Source organism: Pongo abelii, chromosome 14 (assembly GCF_028885655.2).
Source record: "Pongo abelii isolate AG06213 chromosome 14, NHGRI_mPonAbe1-v2.0_pri, whole genome shotgun sequence".
NCBI classification, from domain to species: Eukaryota; Metazoa; Chordata; class Mammalia; order Primates; family Hominidae; genus Pongo; species Pongo abelii.
In genome coordinates this window covers 48,280,172-48,302,026 of record NC_071999.2, presented here as the reverse complement: position 1 = coordinate 48,302,026, position 21,855 = coordinate 48,280,172, and the positions used below count along the sequence as shown (strand labels likewise).

At 42.2% G+C, this 21,855-nt stretch overlaps 1 protein-coding gene across 12 annotated transcripts in view; it reads left to right on the top strand.

The window, feature by feature from the left end:
* Positions 1-21,855, top strand: part of ENOX1 (ecto-NOX disulfide-thiol exchanger 1) — a 571,794-nt gene that overhangs the window by 474,706 nt on the left and 75,233 nt on the right. For all 12 annotated transcript variants that reach the window (XM_054528960.2, XM_063714804.1, XM_054528961.2 and 9 more), the window contains one exon: positions 12,884-13,068. In XM_054528960.2, the coding sequence (XP_054384935.1) occupies positions 12,884-13,068 (185 nt within the window). The remainder of the gene's footprint in view (positions 1-12,883; positions 13,069-21,855) is intronic.

Genomic DNA, 21,855 nt, shown 5'->3' with positions numbered 1-21,855 from the left:
ATATTTTTTTCATTTTGAAGAAAAAAAAAACCCTATTACCTATTTAATCCTCACAGTACTGACTACATTTTTGGATAAGGACCCTGAAGTCTCTTGGAGGTTTAGTTTCTTGCCCTAAGCCTCATAGCTGGTATCTGGCTTCAGAGCCCCTTCTCTTTCTCTAGCACTCCTGTGCGTCTCTCCTCTATATAATCCACATCCACTTGATTCTGTGAGGTTGGCAGGGGTAGGTATGTGGGATGCAGAGCACTATGTTATGTCGAGTGTGTCTTTCAGGGTGACTGTGCCTCAGACACACCCAGTAGTCCCCAAAGTATCACCTGTGTGTGGTGCCCCCTCCCCTCTGTGGAATTCTGCTTCCATCATTATATATCAGACACTGTATGTTACTCTTTTTAGTAGGAAGAAGGTGATGTTCTTTCAAGTCATTAAAATGTGGGGGACTATGGCAAGAAGGATGGGGCTAAGAGGAAGATGAGTAAATGCTTTTTAAACAGCTCTACCTTATTTTTCTAATTGAGAAATAGCTGTTTGGGCAAGTTTACGAGGTGACCTTGATTGAATTAAAGAGGTAACAACTGAAACTTTTTTCTGTAGAACTAGGTTGCAATTTTTGCAAATGATAAACTATATCTCGATTTAACTTTCTGTTTCTTTCTTCTTTCTTTCTTTCTTTCTTTCTTTCTTTCTTAGTAATTGAAAGTCATTGGGTTCTTGGACTTTGAAATAGGAAATAAAATTTAAAATTGACTTTTTGACCCTTCTATGTAACACTTAGCCTCCTAAGGAATATTGTAATTGGTGCTGGATCATCAGTGTCATGTTAACAAAGCACTTTAGATGAAACTATCCATAGTCCCTTCCCTCTCATGTTCAATAAAAAGCTAGTAACAAGAGAGCTGCCTTCTCAGAGGAATTCTTTTAACCTTTCAGAAACAAAATATTTTATGCTAATTTCTGCTTAATTGGAAGGAAGTCATTTTTTAAAAAATCATTGAATATGGGTTTGAAGTCTGTTCCATCTCTGACCTCTTTAATTCAATCAAGGTCACCTCATAAACTTGCCCAAACAGCTCTGTTTCTCAATTAAAAAAAGGTAGATCTGTTTAAAAAGCATTTAGTGTTTGATTAATAGTGCTTAACTGGCACCTCAGCACTGGCAGAGGCTTTTTTTTTTTTTTTTTTTTTTTTTTTTTGGAGACAGAATCTTGCTCTGTCACCAGGGTGGAGTGCAATGGCGTGATCTTGGCTCATTGCAACCTCTGCCTCCCAGGTTCAAGTGATTCTCCTGCCTCAGCCTCCCAAGTAGCTAGGACTACTGGTGTGTGCCACCACACCTGGCTAATTTTTTGTATTTTTAGTAGAGATGGGGTTTCACCGTATTAGGCCAGGATGGTCTCAATCTCCTGACCTCATGAAATGCCCGCCTCGGCCTCCCAAAGTGCTGGGATTACAGGCGTGAGCCACCGCGCCCAGTCACAGAGGATTTTTAAGGAGGCTCTGGTAAGAATAAAACATTGCTACCTGAAAAATTATACTCATCAGAAACGCAAAACAAATCATTTTAATGAACAAAGCAAAAACTGTTTTTTTGTGGGGATGTGAGAAATGTTATCATGCTCAATATATAGAGGGTTTAAATGTCTGAACAACTCTCTCCCAGGGAAAAATTGCTGTAGTTTATCCGTCCAGACAGTTTATAAAATACATGCATTTCCCCTGCCCAAGGACTCCAGGACTAATGCGGAGTTTGTCAAAGCAAGATTTTGTAGCACTCAAACTCTGGGGATAAAAAGAAGTGATGATGTGTCCAGTTGAAGAATGTGAACTGAAGCCATCTGAATCACTGAAATATTGAGAATTCCGAAAATAAGTCCTTGGCTTCCTTCTGCGTTTCCTCCCCACTGTCAGGCCTGACTAAGCACTGCCAAGCTCACTATGATACTCTCTTTGGAAGAGAGGCTTATCTGGGTGGTAAGAGCGTTAGAATGGCTCTGAGAAAGGGGCCTCTATGAGTGAGAACCAGTGTTGTTGGCAGGGGGAGTTCAGAGTCACTGAATACAGTAAAGAAGTAACTTTGAGCCTGGGTACAGTGACTCACACCTGTAATCCCAGCACTTTGGGAGGCCGAGGTAGGCGGATCATTTGAGGTCAAGAGTTTCAGACCAGCCTGGCCAACATAGTGAAACCCTGTCTCTTCTAAAAATACAAAAATTAGCCAGGTGTGGTGGCACACACCTGTAATCTCAGCTAGATGGGAGGCTGAGGCAGGAGAATCATGTAAACCCGGGAGGCAGAGGTTGCAGTGAGCCAAGGTCACACCACTGCACTCCAGCCTGGGTGACAGCGAGACTCTGTCTGGAAAAAAAAAAAAAAAAAGTAACTTTGAGCAGATGAGGTCAGAGGGCCCTTGAAGTACCTTGGTTTTATTTCTGGCATGGCTTGGCAAATAATATCCCTTCACCAAGCCTCAGCTTTCTCAGCAATGACATGAGGCTCATCCTGAGAGTTCCTCAATAAGGCTATGAGAAATCAACAATTAAGGGGTTCTGTGGCATTTTGCAAATACCAGGCACTATGGCAATGTGGAGGGTTGATACTGGTGTAGAGCAGAAGGTGTGAATGTGTGGTTCACGGCCCCGTCTGCACATGAGAATCACCTGGGAAACTTTATACACATACGAATGGCCGCAGGTTAATGCCCAGGCATCGATATTATTAAAACAGTCCCCAGGTGATTCGCTGCACAAATTATTGAAAACCACTGGCCTGTAACGTGAGGATGATGGCTGTCATATAGTGCTTAACTGGCACCTCAGCACTTGCAAAGGCTTTTTAAGGAGGCACTGGTAAGAATAAAACATTGCTACCTGAAAAATTATACTCACCAGAAATGTAAAACAAATCATTTTAATGAACGAAGCAAAAATTGTTTTTATGTGAGGATGTGAGAAAAGTTACCTCTTTTCCCACCTATTAGGTGGGAAAGAAGGACAAAATGGATTGAGGTGAGGTAAGGTAATGTGGGAATGAGAAGAAAACAAAAATGGAGTAAAGGATAAAAATCTGTAGAGGACAGGAAGTGACTGACATAGGCAATGATAAAGGAGCAAAGAAAGGAGAAGTGAGAGGGAGGTAGTTTAAGTGGAGCGTGTGAGACCCAGGTGGAGAAGTCCCCTCACAGGTCTGTGTCGGGCACATTTGGAGTATCCTCTGGTTCACTGGAAAAAAGGGCAGCTTGAAAAGGGAGGGCAAGGGTGGAGGGTGGCCTGATATGAGTGGTGATGCAAGCCAAGGACAGAGTCCCTGCCTTTCTCTACCTCTAGGAGAACAGACAGGAACTGTTTGCTCATCCATCAGCAGTGAGAGAGGGAAGCAGGCATGCCTGGCCACTCGCCAAGGAGAAAAGCCTCTGTGAATCTAGAGACTGGTGTGGTAAGCACGTGTACACGGGAGGGGCTTCCTCTCCCACAGTGAAAAGGCTGGTCCCGGGGCCCGGTCAAGGGCAATTAGTTCCAGAGGTTCAGCCTGGCCTCTCCTGGGTGCAAGCCACAAGCCTGCCATAGCAGAAACTTTCTCCAGACATATGGCTGCAAAGAAAAGTAATGCACAACAACATTGAGCAGATGAGGACAATGTGTTTTGGAGACACTGCTGTAGGATTTACGCAAGCATTCAGTCACAGTGTCATTTCAGGAGAGGCAGGAGGTAGCATTCAGCAAGGAGCAGGCCGATAGGTTAATGGAATGTGAGAAGACATGGCAGAGACAGAGAAGCCCAGAAGGCTGTGTTGGGTTGTAAAAGCGGGAGAGAAGGTCCTTTCAGCTGTTGGAAAAGGCTGAAAGAAAGCAAATATGAAAAACTAATGAAAGAAATCTAAGACTAGAAGGAAGTCACGAAGAAAGCGTTAGGAAGTGGGTACCTGGTCCCTAAAGGCCAGGGAGGTGAAATGTTGGCATGCATCAGAATCACCCTAGAAACTTGCTGAAAGGCACATCCCTGGGCCCCGTTCCAGAATCTCAGATTCATAACATCTGGGATGAGTCCAAGGTTTCTCATTTAAGAGATACCAAAGTGGCACAGATACCTCAAGATGCCAGCTATCTCTTCGTACTGGGTCCTCCCACCTTGGTTATACATTTAGGGAGGATGCAGATACTTTCTGTCCTATTGCCAGACACAAGTAAGTGTTCATAAGTCAACTTCAATGTTGGTAATGAGAACAGTGGGGAGGAGGAGGCTCAGAGACAGCCCAAGCACAGTCATTGCCCAAGCATAAAAGTGAAGTCTTGGTGCCCACTTGGTAGTCTGGATAGTTAGGGTTTACCTAAGGCAGAAGTAACTTTCAAAGAACTTTTCTGTTCAACTCATGATCGCAAGTGTTTGGCATTAAAAAATAAAAACTTTACAAAAAAAGATGCTACTCCTTGCAAAGAGCAATGCATAGAACTGAGAAGATACCTTAGGTTTGAGCTGGCCATCATTTCACATTTCATAGCGTGGATGTGTTTTACTTGGTAGAAACACCAGTTCAAATATTAATATAACTCTGTATGTGTGCACGTGCGTGTGTTTCTGCATAGAGGGTAGAGCAGGAGAGGGGAAATGCCACTTCTTCAGGGGAAAGTTTCTTGATGAAAATTAGAAATGACCACTTGTTAAAAAGGAAGGAAATTTGTAAGATGGGAGGAAAACGAGGTCACTGCTTTTATACTGCAGACTGGTGAGAAAATGAGAGGAGTTGTTTTGGAGGGAAGGATTGCTGTTTAAAGTTTCTCTCTTTGGACAAGACCAACTACTAGTTAGGATGAAGTCACACAGGGCCAAGCCCGTGGTGGAGTACTACACCCAAGGGAGGTGCACTGTCTGCAGGGGAGGGGGTACAATTCCTGAAAGCCAGTGTCATTTTATTATCTAGCTTGGCTTAGCTAAGTCTGACTTTCCAAAAAAAGAATCCTTAAAGCCTTTGGAAGATTTTTTTTAAATGGCCCTATAATCTTGGAAATCAAAATAGGGACTGAAAGTGAAAAAGAAAACTAAAATCTAATTAAAAGAAAAGGAAGTGGGGGAAATTGCCCCCTGCTGATATTCTCCTGCCTGGCCTTGGGGCTCAGTAGGAAGCAGCCTGCTCTGCTCACCTCTCCCTCCATAGCCATGGCATCTCCTCCTGGAGATCACTGAATCTTTTGGTAAAGCGGTGTTCACTGTGCAGCAGTCCCACTCTGCTTCCCTTCAGCTTTTCAATGTGTGAGCTCAACTGCTGCCTTCCAGAAAGAGCCTCCCCCAGCTCTTATGTTCCAGCCAAAAGCCTTCTCTCTCTTATTTGACTCCCACTACACAGTGTGAGGATGGCCCCTCCTGGAGCCCTTCTAACCAGCTTCTACCAGGTTCCATATCTGTAGCTCTCCCTGCGGCTGGGCTGGGAGCTGCGGAGGCCAGGCCGGGCAGGGGCTGAGAGCCCTGCTTCCCCGCCCTGTCCCCAGCTTGGCCTAGAGTAGGGGGCTCAGCTCATGCTTGCAGCATTCACTTCTGATGTGTTTCCCGGAGAACTCTAAAGACATCCTCACCTGACAGAGCATCCTTCAACAGCGTTTTAAATGACAGACTTATCCTGCTTTTGCAAGAAGTGAACATGTCTCTTTCCTTTGCTTATTTTCCTCTGAGGAAAATGGGGATGGTTTTGGGTCGGATCAGAGGATAATAATGTAAATGGAAAAGTGATAAGGCATGATGTGAATTCTCCATAGTGGCAGCAGCCCAGCAGCATCTCCTAGTTCTGCTGCTGGTGCAGAGTACTTCCTCCGGGAGAGCTCTCTGGAGGAAGGAGCAGAGAATTTTTTTTTTCCTGAGTCACCTGCTGCCCATTGTGCCTCCAGACTCACATTTAAGCCATCATAATAACAGGATCTAGCTTACCTGCACTCTCCAAATTACCCTTATTCACTGGCCTCACACAAAGATGGAAATAGACACTGCATTGTGCTTCTGTTTAGCTTTCCCTAATAATAGCTAATGTGCAGATTCGAATACATACTGCACGTATGAAATGTTATGTCAATGCTAAGTTGTAATAATAATAATCCTGCAAAAATGTAGCAGAAGAAATTTCCATGAGCAATTTGAGAAAGATTGCTGCTTCAGTGGTGATACAGGTATTATTGAAAAGCAGATCAATTGTACTTTGTTGGTACCATAAGAGGCTCTCCAGCAGGAGACTGGCTGTTGGCAGATGTCATCCTAGGATACTTTCCAGCGCTGTGCCTGGCCACTGGGAGGCACTGATGGCAACAGCAGCCATTGAGAATGAGGCCACCAACGATGAAGGACCCCGAGCCTCTAATGGTCTTCTGACATCGTACTGGTCCTTGTCTTTGGCCTTCATTAGCCCAAGCAAAGTAGACTCAGGGGACAGAGTTCATGGGAGGTCAGCATAACAGCAGAGGAGTTTCTGTAACCTTTGTTCTAACTGAAGGCACAGACACTTTAAAAATCAAACATGGGTGAGTTCAGATGGATGGGGTGAATAGTCGCATACTGGATCTTTGGGAATCCTGAGATCAGCATGGGTCTATGGACAAAACTCTCTCAATAAAGCATTATTAGCAACTCAGGCTCTTGAGCTCTGGGATTAGTGGGTATCAGTGTGGCCGTTTGAGAGGAGAGGGACACAGGGCAGAAAGTAGGATCCCTAAGTGGTTCCAGCCAGGCCTCAAGATTTCCTGAAGGGTGAGTTTAACTTCTCCATAAATCATCCTCAAATTTGTCCTGCAGAAAATACTTGCAAGCTTATTTTAAAACAGGATCCTCCTCTCTGCTTTCATAGCAGAGTCTCTCTCCAGCAGAACACTCCCCAGATAGAGCCAGAAATTGAATGTTTTACTTCTGTTAGGAGCAAACTAGCCACTACAGTAGGGTCCCTGGTTTACTCCTTTCTCTGGGATGGGTGGCACTTACATGGAGCTAAGCTAGCCTGGTGGCATTACATGGAGGAATATAGTCCTAGAGCCACACCGTTTACCTCCAACCAGCAACCTCTGTCTCCCAGAAACTCACTTCCATCATGTGGAAAATAGAAATAGTAATCGTATTGACTGTATCATGTTTTCATGAGGGTGAAAGGATACTGTGTAAAGAATATGCTTACCTCAGTGCCTGGCACATAAAAATCATTAGCTGTCACTACCGCTGTTGCTATTCCCATGACTGCTACTGTTATTTGAAGAAAACAGAATAGCGACTGTGCCTTTTGCTCAAATCTTCCATAGGAGATAGCCAGGGCACAGGGCAAGCTGAGCTCATGGGACCTGGGCACAGGGATGCAACAGGGCTGCCTTCCCAGGTGCAGAACATGGAGTCGGGGCTCATACAAAAGGAGATCAAGGAATAAAACCAGAATGACAAGCCAAGTATGTGGTTCTTTCCGAAGCATTTCTCCAAACAAGCCAACCACAGCCCGTTTAGGAATCGGGATAGAATGAGCGGCGGTCTGAGCAGTGGCTCTCAGAGTGTGGTCTCTGCACCAGCAGCATCAGCACCACCCGCGGACTTGGAAGAATGCTAATTCTTGGGCTTCCTCCCAGACAAACTGAACTGGAAACTGAGGGTAGGGCCCAGAAAAGTGTGTTTTAATATGCCCGCCAGGAGCTTGTAATGCAGGCCAATGTTTGGAGAACACTGGGTTAGAGTAACACCAGCTGCTATATAAAGATGGCCTAACCAAAAAAAAAAAAAAAGTGTTACTTTTTGGGCACACAACAGTCCAAGGCAGATATTCTGGGCCTGTGGGCACCTTTCCTCCATGTGGTGACTCAGAGACCCAAGCTTATTCCAGCAGCAGGCAGAGAATGAGGGACTGTGCAGAAGGCATCCTCACTCCCCCTCACACTCCATTGATGAGAACTGCTCACATGGCACCCTCTAGGGCAGTCACCTCTCAGGAGCAACACTGCTGTATGCAAAGAGAAGCATGAGTTTGAGTACACAGCATGATAATGTCTCTGCCACAGAATAGCATCTAAAGGCCTCAAGGCACCTCACAAGAAGATTCAGAATGTAGAGAAGCAGATAGAAGCTGGAGAGAGTCCCTGTCACTGGGCCATAACTACAGCTCCCTTTCATAGTGGAGCAGGAGGCAGGATCGTGGCTGAGGAGGCAGCCGTTGAAGGCACACAGATATTGTGGTGACATTTGCTAGGCCAGCCTGCCTCCGCCCTCCTGTGTTCAGGGGCTATCGGTACAACTGCCTCCCTGGGTAGCAGCCAATAAATTCTTGAAAAAGACTTTCTTTGCATGTGGGAAGGAAATCTACAGTTCAGCAGTGTCCTTCCAGCATTTTAGGGGGACATCTGGCAAAGTGGAGGGGGAATGTTAAACGCAGAGTTGCCTAAACACACAAAGACTAAGAGTTCTGGAGAAACACAGATATTGTTAGAAACAATATGTTAAAATGTTTTATTATTTAGTTACATCTTGCCTGAGCATGAAAAAGATATTAACAGACTGTCAGCTTACTGGGACATAACCCAAAACAACTTACATTTTTCATATATTGCTAATTATTTTTCTGAGGCTGGCTCAGGCTGGTAAAAGAGATTTCAAGGCTTTCTCCAGATTATTTACTTAAAGAAGTTAAGCATGGCATTATCTGTTCCCATGGAAACACAGTAAGACAGGAGACAGAAGACGAGGTCACTTTGACCATAATTAATATAAAGAATAATGGTTTATATAGACTCTAGTAAAGAATATAACAAGATGCTGCAATACCTTTAAGCCTTTTCTTCAGCAGTGCAGTTCAATCTTTGCATTGATTTTCATACACTAGTGTCACTTTGGTCGTTTTTTAGTCTAGTGCTAAGTTTTGAAGTATAACAATCTTGCCTAGCAAAATTTTTCCAATTTTATTATTTCATTTTTGATCCAATCAGAAAATTCCAGTATTCAGAATTTTTCTAAAGTACTGAGTAAGTAGAAATGGATGACTGTGCTGGCCTTAAGCTTCTTGTGAATGCTACAGCTCCTCACCATGTTTTCTTAATAAATACATAAATGGGTGGTTGGTGAATTAATTGATGGTACTCCAGAGGCACCACTAGATTCAGCAGTGCCTTTAAAATCACCAACAAAAGATTTAATCACATTCAGTCCGGTTGACATTGAAGGTGTCTAATTCTATTCTTTTTTTATTATCAGAAATTGGTGATCCACATGGGGTGTCTCTTACGTATTCCATTAATTGGCACCCGGTGCACTCCTTAGGAATTCCTACCGAAAGATGCACACTGTACTTTTTTTTTTAATCCTTATGCTTATTTGGATAGTGGATTCATTGTGCAGTCTCATAAGGTAAATTTTATCATGGAAGCTTGATGACACATTTTTTCAAAACTCTTTAATTTAGTACAGTATTCCAGAAAGAACTAAAGAGAAGAGAGAGAAATAAAAAGAGTTGCCGTTTCCAATTTCTGAATTTTTAATATACTGAGAAATTATATTAAGTCAGAAATTATTAGGATTTTTTTTCTGTTAGAGCTCTGGCCCAAGAAACATAATATAGCCTCTTCCAGGCAGCCTTGTCTGAGGAATAGATTCAGGGCTGCAGTGTGACACTGAGTGATGTTTACAAACAGGTGGCCTGAAGCTAAGTGGAGTCAATATACAATTTCTCACCCTTTAGAAGATAACTACTTGCTGCCACATGAGTAACGAAAATTTTTTTGTAAAAATCAAGCTTGAAATCATTTAATCAGGAATGTAAATCAGTTATGTGCCCCAATTATAAAAATGTTGGTGGAATTTGCTATGGTATTGATTTTTTTTTTTTTTTGGTGGGGGGAATTACAGCTGTTGTGGGTTTTTTTAATATGATGATATCACATTCCTATTCCGGGAATGCAAACAATATTATATCCTGCTTGGCAGGCACTGTAGTCACTTGGCTTAGCCAAGAATAAGAACTCTCAGCAGTACCATTCCATAGGTTTGTAAGAGATCCCCTAAAATAATGGATGGTACACTTTCCTATATGTATTTATGTTCAGATAATTTATTTAAATAATGCTGCTGGCACATGCTTTATAGCTGCTTGCATTTTGCTATACAGATTTCAGCATATCTTGCAGACTATGTAATTCATTTGGAAAATGTAATTTCCATCCCTGCATACTAATCGATTTCTTCACAAACACCTGCTATCAGTTATGATAATAAAAATGCCACTCTGAATTGAAAAAGGGCCAAATAGAGCTTCCTAAGGAAATGACTTAAGTGTCTTTGAATGCTACTAAATGTAGTAATGTGCCTATGTAGTGCCAACACTTTCTTCATCATTTGCATTTTCTGTGATTTTGCCCTATTACAACATCCCTCTCACAAATGATTCCTCATAACCATTTCCTTATGGCTTGGTAAACGGAGCTGTCAGCAGGTGGTATCTCAGGGTGTGGACAAGATCCTAAGCTGGGCTGCACAATGTTAAAAAGCATTGGCTCATGCTGCGGCATACGTGCTGGATAATTTCTGATTTTATGAGTCTCTGAAAACTGTAAAAGTGGCTGCTCCTTGGTTTTGCACACACATACACCAAATAAAATCTCCTTTATTCATTCTCTTCAGCCTCCAGTTCATTCCATGCACCATTGCCAAACTAATGTTCCTAAATCCCAATTTCATCATGTCCTTCCACTACCCCCAAGCACTGTCAGTGGTTCTCAACTGGCCGCTCCATTGAACCTAACCTTCCCCATCTTCTCACATCACCTGACGTGGATCCCCTTTCTCTCACTGCTTCCAGACAAACACTTGGCTTTTGGTCAAGTTTCTCTCCTTCTTGCCCCAAGTGTTCTACCTTTGATTTTCATCTCTGGGCTTTTGCTTATGCTCTGGCTCCTGACTGAGAGACATCCTTCCCAAATTCTTGGGGTTTTCATCTTCCAAAACCCTCTTTTATTCCTTCAGTCTGAATTTTTATTTCCCTTCTCTGAACTCCTATAGGATGCATTTTTTTTGTCATGCATCTCTACTCATTTATTTATTCATTTATTCAGTCAACCAAAATTTATTGAGTGCCTGCTGTATTCCAGACATCACACTATCCTTTCGTCCTTTGAAAGCAATAGTTTCTTTTTAAATGTGTCAGTTTCTACTAGATTAAGCTCTTTGAGAGAAGAGATGTATTCTATCTCCTCTTTTTGTGGTCTGAGATGCCCACACAGACCTGAGCACAGGTAAATATGAAGTAAATACATGTTAAGTAATTGATCCCTACTGGCTTGAGGTAGGGAAATTTCTGGGTAATTGCATGTTCTGTTTGATTAGTAGTTCAGTGTGTACTACACAGAGATTATCATTTTGCAAGATGGAGTACTGTAAAACACTCAACTGTAGAACTATTTTTAACGTAATTTGACGTTTGATATTTGAGGAGAGAATTCACTATGGTCTCAGAGCACCTCAGTAAAGCTTTATCACCATGGAACTGTAATGTGCAGGTAAAACACTCAGGAGGCAACCTTGATTTGGTCCTCTGACATGGGGAACGGGGGCTGGAAACGCGCATGCACTGACAACCTGGTGTGCAGTGGGCTCCACGCCGTGCCCTTATCTACTGGAAGTTACATGTTTGAAGTTTCTGGTAACAAGCATTTCAAATTTTCTTTCACTTTTCTCTTGCTTACACAAGTGGGGAATGGCTTTTCTGTGAGGGGGAAGATTAAAGGGAGACTGGTGGGAGAGTTGGTGGGGGAATGTGAGACTGGTTTTGAACAGCCTGGTAAGAACTAAACACATGGACCGATGGTAATCGAGAGCAGAGACTCTGGAGCCTGCAGCCTGGGTGTGAAGGCTTTCTGCTACTTACTTTGTGGGATTGGATGAGTTACATAACTTCTCTGTACCACATTTTTCTCATCTGTAAAGATGGGGATAAGACCAGCACCGGCATCACAGGCTTGATGGGGGTATGAAGTGAGTGAGTTCATACAAAGCTCTTGATCCAGTACTTTATGAGTGCTCAGCAGGCTATGTTGATTTTCGGAGAGACCCCTAAGCAATAAGGTAGAAACTAGGGAAAGGAGTTTCCCTACCCTCAATCTTTGTTTGGTACCATTTGTTTTCTTTTTCAGTTTCAGCTATTTCTGAAGCCTTGAGATGTGTGAGACCCTGAGTTAACTGTCTTGGTTTCTTAATAAGATAGACATATGAATGAAGTCTGAATCTAAATGTGGAGAATTTGGGGTTTCAGGGAGAGGTATTAGAGTAACCACTCAGCCTTGTAGAGGAAAAGAGTTTTAATCTGTTGGTGAAACAGATGGAACTAGCTTCCCATTCTGATAGGAGTTGGAGGAAAACAATCTGTGCAATTTGTCCCAGCAGTAGAGCAGGAAGGAATGGTGTGCATATAAATTCCTCTCTCCCCTGGGTTGCTGCTGCATGTCTCAACCTGTAGAACTGCTGATTATTTGAAAGAAAGCAGCCCTCCAAGGAGCTAAGCAATCCCGTAGAAAGGGGGAAGACGATATTTAGTAGATATGATTGTTGCCTGGAATTCTGAATGTTGTCACCACCTAGCACCACATACCAATGTCTGTGAGGGTGTCTAGCATTGAGGGAGAGGTCAGGGGACAAGAATTTGGGAGGAGTTAATCCCACGCCCATAAGAAACATTCATATGTAAGACAGAACAAACAGAATAGATAAAAGTTCCCGAGAGAAGTGATGCATACCAACTACAAAATAGAGCCCCAGGGTATGGCATTTTGCTTTTATTTCTGAGCTGGTACAAACATTAAGAACTTGGGTGACAGACTCCCTTTCCCTCAGAAGTCCTCCTCAAGCTAAGCAAGAAGGTGGTAGCTCACCTGAACTCGTTCTGTTTGTCCTTCAGCCCTGGCTGCCCAGGCCTACGCTCTGAAAGAGGAGAATGACAGTCTCCGCTGGCAGCTGGATGCCTACAGGAATGAGGTGGAGCTGCTGAAACAAGAAAAAGAACAGCTTTTCCGAACAGAAGAAAACCTCACCAAGGACCAGCAACTGCAGTTCCTGCAGCAAACCATGCAAGGCATGCAGCAGGTACCCGGCCCAGATGTTTTTTTTTTTTTTGAGAGAAAGGGATATGTGTATTAAATGAAAATGGAAAGGCAGCTGTGTGCTGGAAAGGGTGAAGGAGAAGAAATGACAACCAAAAAGCCAAGTTCCTAGGACAGAAAAGTGCTAATGACTATTTGTGAAGGGTAGAATCTGGAGAAAAGCCAAGCCAATAAAATATGTTGAAGAAATCACCCTGGAGGTAGGAAATAAAGGAAAATGATTTGGATTTAGGAGATTGAAAGGCTGCATGTGAAATATAGCCCCATGGCAAATACCTAGCAGATCCCTGCATGATACAAGCGTTTTGTAATCTTAGAACTTTTAACTTCAAAGCAGGACAACTGATTTTACAAAAGCAGTTTGTCTGTCTTCAAGATTAGTGTCAATGTAAATTATATTGTTTCCACTTTTTCTGTATTACACTTAGGATCTAGTCAGGTTCTTTGAGCACATTACGTGTTTAAGAAATGTTTGTTGATGGAATACATGAAGCATCAGAGTTTTGGGGGATAGATAACTTTAGAAACAGGGCAATAGCTGTGTTTTTGTTGAAGAGTGCCAGACTTCATCCTGGCATACTGAATTTAAAGATGTGTATTTATGGCAATTGTTAGAAAGGAAATGAAATTTGAGGGCTTTGGAGTAGGGAAAAGGAACAGGTACTGTGGGAAATAAAATGTTGACGGGAGGGGAAAATCTGACTGTTGGCAGTGAGGGAATAGAGTCAAAGATTCACAGTCAGATTTGTATCTGAAAACGTCAATTGGTACCTGATATTCTTAAGGTGTTTGGGCCTTTGAGTTACCTTAGAATAATAGAACATAAATTATCATCATGGGTATTTTTAAATTACCCCTCTGAATATACAAATCTAGTCAATATTTTCTGAAAAAAAAAAGATTGTTTTTATTTAAACCAGGGAAATATAAGTAGAATGATGGAAAGTTAAAATATATAGAGTCAATTTTTTTTAATTCCCCCATCCATATTGACTGCTCTGTAACATCCAGAGCATGGATTGCCTACAGAAGTATCTTAATTATTAGAGGTAACTACTACAGAAACATCAACCTAACAGGGAAAAATAATTGAGAGGGAGAGTATAAAAAAGAATCACGGATTGGGAAGTGAGCAAGTTAATAACCAACTCATACAAATTATGTCTTAAACATCTCCTGCCATTTTAAAGCAATTTTTGAGTCTTGGCTTAGAGTCCTAACTGGTTGATGTTCACAGTGTGTGTTAGACTAATCAGTGAGATTCAGAGGTCAGAGCCAGCCAGGAAAACGTCATTACAGTTATTGCTTAGGTCTCTGTACTTGAAAATCGATGTAACAGCTGCTGTGTGAGACTTCTGGGGTTGTCCATATGCCCCAACATTGGGTGTTTGTCAGCGCCCTCGCCAAGATGAGAGGCCGTCAATTTCCCCAAAGACCATGATGCCAGACCTAGCCCAAAAGCCACTACGTCACACTTTACACAACTCTCCCTTTCTCCCTCTAGAAAAGATTATCCCAGTTGCTTTAAAAGTATATAAAGTCTTTTAGGTTATTGCAAATTCAAACCTAAAAGAAGTCAGAGGAGGCAAGGGTGAGCTGCTCAGTCAGGGTTGCAGAAGCACTGAGGAGCCACGTGCCTGGTCCACAAAGGAGCAGTGTTCCAAATCACCACCTGAGCCATCCTCCTGAACAAGGGATTCAGTTAATGGAGCTTCTCATATCTTTTCAGAATCTCCTTGTCAGTAGGAAATGTACTTTATATAGCTAAAAATGTAGTTGAGACAGAAATGTATTGTCTCACAGTTCTGAAGGCTACAAATCCAAGATCTAGGGTCCAAAAGCAGGGTTGGTTCCTTCTGAGGCTGTGAGGAAGAGCCTGACTCCTGCCTCTCTCCCAGTTTCTGGAGCTTGGCTGGCAATCTTTGGCCTTCCTTGACTTGTGGACACATCACCCTGCTCTCTGCCTTCATCATCCCTCGTCATTCTCTGTGTGTGTGTGTCCAAATTTCTGCTTTTTATAAATACACTGTTCATATAGGATTAGGGGCCCACTCTGCTCCAGGATGACCTCATCTTAATTACTTATATCTGCAAAGACTTATTTACAGATAAGGTCAGATTCTGTGGTAATAGGGGCTAGGACTTCAACATTTGGATTTGGGGCTGGGGGGCAGGGCACAATTCAATCCATAACAGACACATAGTAGACAGTCAAAATATCTGTGTCAAATGAGGGAATGAATAGACAAAGACCTGGAGGCAAGCCTAGCATGGTGCCTGTGGGAGCTCTGGGCTGTGTGGGATACTGGATCATGAAGGGCAAGACAGGGAGCGGGAGAGCCAAGGCCTGAGAGGTGTGTGCGGTGCCTCCTTAACCTACAGAAAGCACTGGGTCCCCGGTGGCTGCTGTGATGTTAATGTTTACTGGTTGTTAGGCAGATGTATGGCTATCTCTGCGGCAGAACATCTTTAACAGAGTTTTAAAATATAGGTGCTTTTTAAAGTCTTGTTTCTATCATGACCTACCTTGTATGAATAAATTACCACAATTTGCTAATTTGAATCCCACCACAAAGAATTAGCCTGACTTTAAAACCTACCTTCAATCTCCACTTTATCCACTTTATAAATCAGAAAATCATGGTTTCACATGAAAGATGACAGAGAGAGGAGGGGTCAGCCTCCCATATGTCACCATAGAATTTCCACATTCTATGTTTGGGAAATTATTTCTGTGACAAACAACAAAAAAAGAAAGAGCCTTAATGACCTTAGGACTAGCAGACAGCTTTTGGAATCGCCTTCAATTTAGCCAAAAAGCTTCTAACCTTTCTTTCTTTAACCCCTTAAGGATATGTTCACTGACGTCACACAGTTTTGCATGTGTTCATGAAGAAAACACTATGGGCAGGGTTCCTAACACGGAAAAACTCTTGGGTGACTTTGTCTGGATGTTTCCAAGTTTACCCCTGCACCATGTGAGTCACAATTTAATAATATGAAAGGTTTCATACAAAAAAGAATAAGAGCTTGTATCCATGGTAACACGGTAGCCTTTAGGTAAAGGCTAAACTGGCAGTGAAGTTAACCTGTCTATGCCACAGGGATAGTGAGGCTTTTGACTTTCATTTGTACCTTTAGGTGTACAAGTAAAGACTATACATATTTTAAACTCTAATTTTTCTTCAGGTTACCACACTAAATTCTTTTGTTAGGTTTATTGAGGTAAAATTTACATACAATGAAATATATTCTTTTCAGACATACGTTCTATGAAGTTTGACAAATGCATACAGTCACATAACCACCACTACCACAATCAATATATAAATGAGTTCCAGCACTCACTCCCTTTTGCCCCTTTTGAGTCAGCCCCACTCCCAGCAACCACTGCTCTGTTTTCTACCCTTGTAGTTTTTCTTTTTCCAGTATATCATATAAGGGGAATTGAATAGTATGCAACCTGTTGAGTCGGGCTTCTTTCTTTAGCATAATGAATCTAAGACTGATCCATGTTGCTGTATGTATCAGGCATTCATTCCTTCTGATGCTGAGTAGTATTCCACCGTAAGAAAGAGCTGTGGTTTGTCTGTCTAGTCAATAGTTCGTGGATGGATAGTTTCCAGTTTGGGACAAATAGGAATAAATCTGCTATAAACATTCACTTACAGGCTTTTTGTGTAGACATAATTTTTCATTTTACTTGAGTAAATCCTAGGAATATGATTGTTGGGTCATATGGCAAGTGTGTTTTACTTTCAGAGAAACTGCCAAACTCTTTTCCCAAGCATCTGTACCATCATGCATTCCCTCAGGACTGTCTGCAAACTCCGGTTCTGCATCCTCATCAGGCAGCACTGGCATGGTCAGTTTGTCTTTTTTCACCACTGTAGTAAATTTATAGTGATATCTCATTATGGTTTTATTTACACATAAATTTGCAGTATTTTTATTTTCATTCATGAGGATAGGTCAACATGTCATAATTTTTGAATAATCTGCTTAAAAATCAGAATTCTTTTTGAAGCCTTGTGTAAATCATATTGACAGGACTAATAAATATTTGGATAACAGCAGGATACCATTAAAAACTGCTGATCATAAAAGTGCGTATGACTAATGATGATTATGTCAAAACGCTCCTTCCTAAATAATTTAAGCTGATGCCTTTGAACAGTGTTAAATCTAGTCTGAAGACCAGCTGTCTTAGGCCAGCAAGCCAGTGGCCCGTGTGGAGCAGTGGCTCTCTCACACTCTTAGCTTGACATTAGTAAGGTGCAGGCCTGGTCCACTGTCTTGACAACTTTCAGCAAGGGAAGATCAGGAAAAAAAAAATGGGAAAAGTAGGTTGATTATGATCAAAAGCATTTTAGAAATTAAGTGACAAGCATTTTTTTCTTTATACTAAAAGTAGAACATATGTGTGATTTTCTGTGTGTACATTGTTAAAATCTCACCCACTTAGACTAATTTTGTGGAAGATGAAGAAATATAACATTACTACTTTCCTAAAATGCAAAGTAACCCCAGTTAGTTTTGTCAGATGTTGGGTAAGAGTCAGACTTTGGAATATCTACTAAGGAATAAATGAAAGTATTTTTGAAATTAAACATAGTGATTACATCTGACCCCTTGGGTAAGTTCAGCATGTCTTCTGCAATCTTGTTTAAACTATTTAGTTGCTTAGTAAGGACGTTTTTTTTAAGAGAAAAAGCTTGCACTCAATTCCTCCCCAAAACTCACATGTAATTAAGTCTGATGTTGTATGTCAAAATCAAGATCATAATAATGTTAGGGGTGGTGGTGATGGTGGCTCTGGAGATGAAGGGACTGTGGAGGTGATGGTTGCCATGGTGGTAAAGGTGACTGCAGTAGTGATATTGGCTCTGGAGGTGAGGGTGATTGTGGTGAGGATGGTAGCTGTGGTTGTTTTGGTGACTATAGTGGGGGTGGTGATGAAGGTAGCTGTGGTGGAGAAGGTAACTGTGCTTGTGAAGGTAACTATGGTGGTGAAGATGGCCGTGGTGGGGGTGCTGGCTGTGGTGGCCTTGTTAGCTATGGTGGTAAAGGTAGCTGTGGTGACTGTGGTAGTGACGGTGACTGTAGTGAGAGGATGGTGACTGATGGTAATGTCAACTGTGGTGATGAAGCATCTGTGAGGGGGATGGTAACCTCAGTTGTGTTGCTGGCTGTGGTGAGAATGGTGGCTATGGTAGTGAAAATGGCTCTAGTGGCTGTGGTAATGAAGGCAACTATGGTGAGGATGGTGGCTGTGGTTGTGTTGGTGGCTGTGGTGGTGAAGGTGGCTGTGGTGGGGGTGGTGACTCTGATGCTAATGTTGGTTGTGGTGATGGAGGCAGCTGTGGCAAGGATGGTGACTTTGGTGGAGAAGGTGGCCATGTTGGGGCCTAGTGGCTGTGGTTGTAGTGATGGCCATGGTGAGGATGGTGTTAAAGGTGGCTGTGGTGTTAAAGGTGGCTGTGATGAAGATGGTGACTGGGGTAGAAATGGTGACTGTGATGGTAATGTTGGCTGTGGTGATGAAGGTAGCTATGGTGAGGATGATAAGGATGGTGGTGAAGGGGGCCATAGTGGCAAGGGTGGCTATGGCTGTGTTGGTGGCTATGGTGGTAAGGAGGCTGTGGTAGCATTATTGGTGCTTTTAATGATTAGAAAACTTTAGGGAAAGAGATAAAATGAGCATATTCACTAATATTTTATAGGATTTTTTTTCTTAAAACCTTGTCCCTTAAAAATTGTGGAAATCCTCAAAAGTGCAGCAGACCAGATGCTCCCAGCCAACTTCAGAAGGTAGTGCTCCAGAGAACTGAGCAAATGCAGGGCTGCAGGCAGGAGCACAGAGTGTCACCAGAGTTTGTGACAGGAGGCTTTCCTTTTTCCTGATCATTCTTCACTTTTGTCTTCTGTTTTTAATTTCTATCTGAAATACCCAACAGTCAGATAATGGACCTAATAGGTGGGTGCTCCATGCCCATCATCTTTTTCCTAGTATCTTCCATTTTAACTTTATCTTTGATCCTTCCAATTGAAGTTTCTGCTTGATAATCATATTATTTTATTTTCAAGAGGTTGTTTTGTCCTCTAATCATTATCTTTTCGTGCAATCTTATTTGTATTTTATGGGTGCAGTATCTTCTCAAATCTTTTTAAGAATACTAAGTAGGATTTTTAAGATCTTTGTGGTTCCTGAATCATCTCTCTTTACTCCAGGATGAGTTGTTTAGCTATTGTGTTTCAGTCTCTCTCTTTTATATACAGGTTTCTTCATGAGCAAGGTGATGGCTGGTAGTCTGGGTATATTTAGGTGTGGAGGGCTTGGTTTGCTTTTCTGTGAAGCTCTGTGGCTTTGCTCATTGCTGTGTCTGGATCTGTTGCATGGCCGAGTCTTTCTCCTGGGCAGTGGCCAGCCAAGAGCTCTTTGACAGGCAGGCTTCATTTTAAGGAGATGTGGGGATCCCTTGAATGCCAGAACCTGTCATACACTAGGAACTCCTGGAACTCACTTTCCTTTCTCCTTGTTTTTGTAAGTTTATTCATTGACAGACATTTTAATTGAGTCTCTGGAGGAAGAAAATACAAACACATACATTGCCTCTGACATCTTGAACAGGAGCCTGTTTTGGGGGCCTTTACCGTTAACTTTAACCCAGTCTTTGAGTGAATTCTTGGTTACCATGTGGCTGGGGCGGGGCGGGGCGGTGGGGAGTGGTGCAGTGGGAAGCGTGGGGAGTATTGCAAATTGTTCTGGCTGCCCGGAAACATATAGAGAAAGGAGGAACAGCAAGCAGGTTCATGAATGTCTAGGAGGAAGGACGAGGGAACTTAAGGTGGCACACTTTGGAGTGAAGATAGCTGAATCAGCAAGAAGAGGCAGATGCACAAAGTAAAATAGTTTCTGAAAGCGAGAAAGGAAGACAAATAGGAAAAGGTGACATGAAGAGGCTAAAATATGGAACAAAGAAAGATAGATAAATAGTGAACTTGCTCTCCACACTACTTCTGTTTCCCTGTCCTAGAAGAGAAGGTGGCAGGACTAATGGTCCAGAGCAGGGCACGCCTAAGCCCCCATGCATGTGCAGGACACAGAACAGTAGAGTCCGTTCCAGACACAGGGTTGGGAAGGATGTATAGAAGTAGTGAGGGATGCAGAAGAACAGTTCTTCCTCTCCAGTTAAAAACCGCTTTCAAAGGAAGATGCACAAGCATAGAAGGACAAGAAAAATGGAAAAAGAGAAATCCCTTTAAAAGAAAAATTCAACATTTTGTAGTGATAAATTGTATTTTAAGAGCTTCTAAAAATTTTTTTCAACTTTTATTTATTTTATTTTTTTGAGATGGAGTCTCACTCTGTTGCCCAGGCTGGGGTACAGTGGCGTGATCTCGGCTCACTGCAACCTCCACCTCCCAGGTTCAGGTGATTCTCCTGTCTCAGCCTCCTGAGTAGCTGGGACTACAGGCGTGTGTCACTGCGCCTGGTTAATTTTCGTATTTTTAGTAGAGACGGGGTTTCACCATGTTGGCCAGGCTGGTCTTGAACTCCTGATCTCAAGTGATCTGCCCGTCTCAGCCTCTCAAAGTGCTGGAATTACAGGTGTGAGCTGCTGCACCCAGCCTCAACTTCTATTTTAGATACAGGGGGTACATGTGCAGATTTGTTACATGGGAATATTGCTGAGGTTTAGCGTACAGATCCCATCACCCGGGTAGTGAGCATAGTATCCAACAGGTAGTTTTTTAACTAATGCCCTTCTTCCTCTCTCCCCTGTAGTAGTCCACAGTGTCTGTCACTCCCATATTTATGTCCATGTGTACTCAGTGTTTAGCTCCCACTTATAATTGAGAAGATGCAGTATTTGGTTTCCTGTTACTATGTTAACTTGCTTAGGATTAAGGCCTCCAGCTACATCCCTGTTACTGCAAAGGACATGATTTCATTCTTTTTTATCGTTGTAGTTGTATTCCGTGTGTGTGTGTATATATATATGTATATATATATATGTGTATATATACGTATATATATATGTGTATATATGTATATATGTATATATGTATATATGTATATATGTGTATATATGTATATATATGTGTATATATATGTATATATGCGCCCCATCTTCCTTATCAAATTTATCATTTATGGGGACCTAGGTTGCTTCTGTGTCTTTCCTATTGTGAATAGCATAGCAATGAACATGTGAGTGCATGTGTCTTTTTGGTAGAATGATTTCTTTTCCTTTACGTATACACCCAGTAATGGCATTGCTGGGTCGAATGGTAGCTCTGTTTTAAGTTCTTTGAGAAATCTCCAGACTGCTTTCCACAGTGGCTTTACTAATTTATATTCCTACCAACAGTGTATAAGCGTTCTCTTTTCTCCATATCCTCACCAGCATCTGTTGCCTTTGACTTTTTTAATGATAGCCACTCTGACTGGTGTGAGATGGTATCTCATTGTGGTTTTGCTTTGTATTTCTCTGATGGTTAGTAATGCTGAGCATTTTTTCATATGTTTGTTGACCATTTGTGTGTCTTCTTTTGAGAAGTATCTGTTCATGTGCCTTGTCCATTTTTTAATGGGGCTATTTGGCTTTTGCTTGTTGATTTAAGTTCCCTAGAGATTCTGGGTATTAGGCCTTTGTCAGCTGCATAGTTTGTGAATATCTTCTCCCACTCTGTGTAGGTTGTCTGTTTACTCTGTTGATAGTTTCTTTTTCTTTGCAGAAGCTCTTTAGTTTAATTAGGTCCCACT